General features: G+C 48.0%; 2 protein-coding genes across 2 annotated transcripts in view; one reads left to right on the top strand and one right to left on the bottom strand.

Annotated features, from left to right (window-relative positions):
• The window catches only part of plpp6 (phospholipid phosphatase 6), a 5989-nt gene extending 5047 nt beyond the window's left edge, over positions 1-942 (bottom strand). Inside the window, exon 1 of the mRNA XM_069680250.1 lies at positions 257-942. Coding sequence (XP_069536351.1) covers positions 257-746 — 490 coding nt within the window. The 5' untranslated portion in view covers positions 747-942. The remainder of the gene's footprint in view (positions 1-256) is intronic.
• A 588-nt stretch (positions 943-1530) lies between these two features.
• prdx6 (peroxiredoxin 6) lies at positions 1531-5929 on the top strand. Its single transcript, XM_069679807.1, has 5 exons — positions 1531-1709; positions 3390-3546; positions 4240-4383; positions 4860-5006; positions 5609-5929. The coding sequence occupies exons 1-5, from the start codon at positions 1618-1620 to the stop codon at positions 5732-5734; spliced, it is 666 nt and encodes a 221-aa protein (XP_069535908.1). The 5' UTR covers positions 1531-1617; the 3' UTR covers positions 5735-5929.
• Positions 5930-6298: the final 369 nt, after the last annotated feature.

Below are 6298 nucleotides of genomic sequence, written 5' to 3'. Positions count from 1 at the left end.
GGACACTGATGGAGCTGGTGGGGTCAGGTGATCATTAGCTCTTCATGAACTACAACACAACAATCTGCAGGTGAGGAAACAACAGAGAGACTAAAGGAGAGCCCATGCAGGTGAGGACAGGAGGAGGAGACTGTCAACAGGGTGGTGGGGGGGTGTAAGAACACAGATACTCAGTGAGTGGTACCCAGAAAGACAGGTGTCAGTGCCCCCCTCCCTCACAGACACACACAGAGAGGCACGTGCAGCAGGTGTTTACCCATGAGCAGGTTGAGCATGACTTCCTGTCCCGCGGCGCTGTCGCTCTTGTACAGACAGTATCCGGTCCCGGCCAGCCAGGGGATCCCGTGTCCCGAGATCTCGATCAGCTTCATGAGGGGCCGCACGCTCCCCCAGGACGAGTCCTCGCACGCGCACACGCCCAGCCGCTTTGACATCCACAGGTCGATGGCGAGCAGCGAGCTGAGCGCCACCCGGAGGAAGGACGGGTTGAGCCGGATTCCGTCCTCCTCCGGCAGCCCCTGTCCGGAGCCCGTGGAGGAGCTGGAGCCCCGACGCCGGGTGGGGCTCTCTGAAGCACGGAGGCGGGCGGTGGTGGGGTCGGAGCCCTGTCGCTGGAGGAGGAGCGGCGGGGGGGAGGAGCGGCTCAGCGGCTTCGTCAGGGACATGAAGTCGTAGCGGCCGTTAGAGCCGCCGAGCACCGGGCTGCCTCCGCTGCGGCCCGGGTTCTTCGCTTTGGGAGACGGCATGATGTCCGGGGGTTACCGGGGGCACAGCGAGGGGACAGCGGGGGGAGGAGTAGGTGGAGGCCCGGTTGGTGTCGTCGCTCCGCGCGGTGAATCCTCTGCAGTGCTGTGCGGCTGTTGCTCCTTCAATTCATCTGTTGTACGTTTTACGATTCGTCTCACGTCCTGAAACACCGAGCCGATCCGCCATCTTTGTTGTTCTACCCGCAAAGACAGCTGGGAAACTGTGTTTCTTTGTACACGTGACCGGTTTCTATGACAACCGACTGCCTTTCAACCATAATACTAAAAAAAAAAAGTTTAGACAAATATAAATATTAAAAAACTAGATTGCGTTAAAAAAAAAAAAAATCTGAAATATAAATTTATGAAACAAAGAAACAAAGTACATATATTTTAAAAATATATCTAAAAAACATAAAATAGGTAAAATTTAAAAGAGACGCTGTCACCAGGCTGTGTGTTTTAGACTAATGTTTAATAATTCTCATATCAAATATGATCGTCCCCTAGTAGAGAAAAACAAATGATGTCTCATGATGAATTATCTTGTTAACTTAATGAGTCTGTTTACTGCTCAATAAAATTCCAATTCAGTTTATCATCATTGTTTCATGTTGAACTTTAGTCTATGTATGTATGTATGTATTTCAGACATGTTTGTAATGTTATTCTCACATAAATAAAATTGTTAAATCATCTAAAAAATAAAACTAACTCGTATCTCCTCCTCTTCTCTGGTTGGTTGTTGGCGTGCTGCGTCATTAAGTAAACCCCGCCCATATCCGGGTTTCGTCACGTGGTCCAGATCAGAGAGCAGCAGAGCAGCTTGTCTCCGTCTTTCTTCTGGTCTGATCCGCAAAGAGGAGCCGACATGCCGGGACTTCTGCTGGGAGACGAGTTCCCAAACTTCGAGGCCGACACAACCATCGGCCGGATCAAGTTCCACGACTTCCTAGGAAACTCGTAAGTGCGCAGACTCCAAAACACACCGTGTTGTAGTTTTATTTTGAAATGTGTCGTAGACAGAGCAGCGCGAGGCTGAAGCTGCCGAGAGACCTGCAGGACCAGATTCAGGAATCATAATGAAGGAATCACAGACGCTTTGTGTCACAGGTTACAGGGCTTTATTGTGCGACACCAGCTGGGACACACACACACACACACACACAGTTACGCAAGCATGAGTCGGCTGCCTGAGACAACAATAACCTCCATAGTAAAAGATAACATTTAGACAGATGTCGGAGGGTTTAATCTGTTGGACACTGTGTGTGTGTGTGTGTGTGTGTGTGTGTGTGTGAGAGAGAACCTGACCTGTCGCTTTGTCTTAATGTAGCAGCAGAGAGAAAAGAAACACACACACACAAAGAGAGAGAGCACAGTGTGTTCTGCTCCAACAGCTCCATGCAAAGTTCTTTCAAAGTGTCTCATAAACCAGGTCAGAGAAGCAGCGTGAACAACACTTGTTGACAGCAACAACAACAAAAGTTGATTTTTAAATGTTTAAAATGTGTAGTCTCGATGCACTTTGACGCAGAGCATGGCACTGATGTGTGACACAGAGAGTTTGTTGCTTTAACACATTTGGGCCCTTACCTGTACCGTGTAATGCACATGAAAAACTTTTAGTATCATAAAACTACATTACACTGCAGACCTTAAAATACACACACCAATACACACACTCCTTACACACACACACTCCTTACACACCTCTGTGATTTCGCCTCTCTTGTATTTTAGCTCAGATGAGTAGATGTTGGAGTGTGTGTAGATGTTGGAGTGTGTGTGGATGTTGGAGTGTGTGTAGATGTTGGAGTGTGAGAGGCCCCGTCTGTTGGAATGTGTCCCAGTTTGAAGCTTCATTGTGTTTTTATTTGTGTCGTTTGTCTTTGAATACGTTTTGACTTCTGCTCAGAGTTGAAATCTCCAACCGCTCCTGAACACATCCCTCCCAGTAACGGCCTCAGTGCTCAGAGTTTATCGTGCAGGAACAAACTGGTTGTGTCCCAGTTTAATCTTGTGGGTGGTGTGCTCATGTGATCAGAGCTGAACTCTGCTGCTGTTTGTACAGCATGTGATGATGGTTCATCACAACAACTGACCGTGTGAGGAGGAAAGCTCATGTGATTCAACAATCAAAGAGCATTTCATCATAAAGACAGGATGCTGCTTCAGAGAGCAGCTGCAGGCGGACAGATGGAATGTCCTCCTCTGAGACTTCATCCTCTCCATCTTCTTCCTTCCCTGTTTTCTCAGTGTCGGGCTCTGTGTTCAGAGTTGCGGCACTATAGCATGGTGTGAAACCTGATGGTATTCATCCCTTTAGCGCTGCAATAAATAATAATGGCAAACTGTTTTGATAGTTGATTCATCTTTTCAGTCATATGACAAACATGTGCAGGTTCCAGCCTCTTCAGCGTGTGGGTTTGTGTGATGAGCTGAAGATGAATCTGTTTATCATGAAAAATAAACAGATTCATCGCTAATCAAAATAATTGTTAGTTCCAGCCCTACGCACCATGTGACTGTGCCTGTCTGCAGTGTTACATACACGTTCATTGACTGCAGACTTATTCACACTGAGCTCTCTGAAGTGTAGAAATACAGACCGTGTTGTTCCCTGTGTGTCGCCCCCTGCAGGTGGGGCATCCTGTTCTCACACCCCAAAGACTTCACCCCCGTCTGCACCACCGAGCTCGCCTGCGCCGCCCGGGTCACTGACCAGTTCAAGAAACGAGGTGTGAAGATGATCGCCCTGTCGATCGACAGCGTGGAGGACCACCGCAACTGGAGCAAGGTCAGACACACAGACACACACACACACACACACACACACACACGTGTGTGTGTGTGTTGTGTAAGAGGTTAAGGACATGTCAGGTGACTCTGGGTGGAGTGTCACTCTGAGGTAATTATTGTTCACTTTTATTGTAAATGACAGCAGAGACACTCGTGTCTCCTGTTGAACGTTCTCTTTCACCTTTCCAACAGGTACATTCAGGCAGACTTGATGTTTTAATGTTGCTTTAGATCTTATATGAAAACAAACAAACAGCTTTTTGTCCTTAATACAAACTATAGTGTTGCAGATGCCCCTCCCCACCTGTAGAGGGCGCACATAATGCACAAACGGTGAAAATCAAATGTGGCTGTAAGTGTTTGACAGGATTCACAAATAACAGTAACATGTCAGTGTCCTCAGTGTCAAGTGGACAGATCAATAAAAGGGGCAGTACAATATTTCTTACCATCCACGGCCTCAGCAGAATCACTCACCACCGTCGTGGCAGCCGTTGCTGTACTGCTGCAGACGGTCTGTAGTTGTTCAACACGGTGAGATCACCACCTTTCAGTGAGGGGATAATAAATAATATTAGCATTCATCTCAGGGCTGATCAGCTCTGATGTACTGCTTCAGGTTAAAGGTCGCTGCTCATCAGACCTGCACTGTGACGACGCTCGCACATTAACAGAGTCTGTGTGTCTGCAGGATGTGATGGCGTTTAACAGCGATGCTGACACCGCTCTGCCCTTCCCCATCATCGCCGACGACAACAGAGAGCTGTCCGTCCAGCTCGGGATGCTCGACCCCGACGAGAGGGACAAAGACGGACTGCCGCTCACCGCCCGCTGTGTGAGAAACTAACCTGTTCATCTCTTTCACACCTCTACACGGGCCGGCTGTGGCTCAGTGGTCGTCTCTCAATCAGAAGGTTGGGGGTTCGATCCCTGTGATCACATGTGCAAGCGTTAGTACTGATTGACAGTTGGGCACTACACGTAGTGTAGAGATGTTATGTAAGTGCAGTCTGTTTAACAGCTGCTGCTGCCTTTAACGTTCCAGCTGTTTAAAGTCCTCCCTCCTGCTGTTACACACGAGGATAAGAACAAAGGAAGCCGTGTAAGCTCTCACATACACACAGCATCATAACTTAACCTGAAGTTCAGTGAGGTTATCGTGTTACTTAAAGTTCCTCTGAGTTCATGTCATGTTGGAGACACAGACGACACCCTGTGGCGCTCTCTCACAGGAGCTGTTGTAAATAGAAATGGATGAATCACATAATAACAAAAATAAATGTACTGATGTCACCATGTTGACCTGCTCAGGTGTTTGTGATCGGCCCCGATAAGAAGCTGAAGCTGTCCATCCTCTACCCGGCCACCACCGGGAGGAACTTTGACGAGCTGCTGCGCGTCATCGACTCTCTGCAGCTCACCGCTCAGAAGAAGGTCGCCACACCTGTCGACTGGAAGGTAAAGAGTTAAAGACCCTGGAGATCTGATGTACAGCTCTCCTTACAGACAGGTGATGTGAGACAGGTGCATTAACTAGACAGACCGCAAGCTCAGGAACTGGAGGTGAGCTAAAGCATGATTTAGTCTGAACTAAGATCTCTAATGAGTCCAGTGATTCAGTCGGACACTGTTTGAACACCTGTCACGGTCAGTATGTGATGAAGCATCTGATTTGTGTTCATTATTAGATGTTTTAATGTCACGTTATTAAAACATATTCTGTATTGACACATCTGCTGATTGAACTTTGAGGCCCAAAGTAACAAATGAAATCTGCAGTTTACCTACACCACCACCATCGTCCTGTTTTAGAAGCTGAATCTGAGACGTGTGTCTCTTTGGCTTCATCAACACTTCAACAAATTCATGATGTATCAGCAGCTGCAGGATGTTTCCTGTCAGTCGGCTATTTACTGAAGTTGACTTTCAGTGATCCTTCGGACCAGCAGCTGAGTGTGCGTCTCTGCCAGAAAGAGCTTTGACCTCGTTCAGACTCATGAAGCTTCTGTTGAGTAACTCAAACTAAAACTTACTTCCTGTTGTTGTTGTGTCTGTTTCAGCCCGGAGACAAAGTGATGGTGATTCCCTCTCTGTCTGACGCTGAAGCTGCTGCTCTCTTCCCCAGCGGAGTGACCACCAAAGAGCTGCCTTCTGGGAAAAAATACCTGCGCTACACCCAGCCCTGAACACATCCAGGAAGTAGACCCTGACCTCTTCACACACCCTGAACACACTAAGACTGCCTTAGTTCACTGCTCTGTAACTCTGATGATCTCTGTAATGACCTGACCAACAGCATAAAGCACTTCTGCCTGACTGCAGTTTAAAGTCGTTTTTGGTGCCTTGTTTAAACTCTAATAAACTGACTTTTCACAAACGTTCCTCCTGACTCTGCTTCACTTGGCCCGCACAGCTGCTGCAGTGACCGACTCCACCACTAGGTGTCCTTCTAACCCTGAAGTAGACGCGTCACTATGCTGCTTTACCTGCAGTACAGTGGTATACCAACAGGTGGCAGTAAATGCACAGTGTTGGACGGTGTTCCCGGCTGCAGAGAGGGAGCGGCACCACACTCTGAAACCTGGACTTAAAACACGTTTGTTATTAAAGGACACGTTTTACGTTTATAGCAGATCTGTCACAGTGAGGAGAACAGAGGCCGGCTCACTGCTGCTCCTCCTCCTCCTCCTCCTCCTCCTCTCCTTGTCCTCTCCTCCTCCTGCTGGCTTTTCATTAGTAACCCTGAAGTC

This window comes from Semicossyphus pulcher, unplaced genomic scaffold (assembly GCF_022749685.1).
Source record: "Semicossyphus pulcher isolate SPU_LCO1_2020_fin unplaced genomic scaffold, fSemPul1.0.p SCAF_4, whole genome shotgun sequence".
NCBI lineage: Eukaryota > Metazoa > Chordata > Actinopteri > Labriformes > Labridae > Semicossyphus > Semicossyphus pulcher.
The sequence above is the reverse complement of the archived record's forward strand: the minus strand, read 5'-3'. Positions and strand labels throughout refer to the sequence as shown.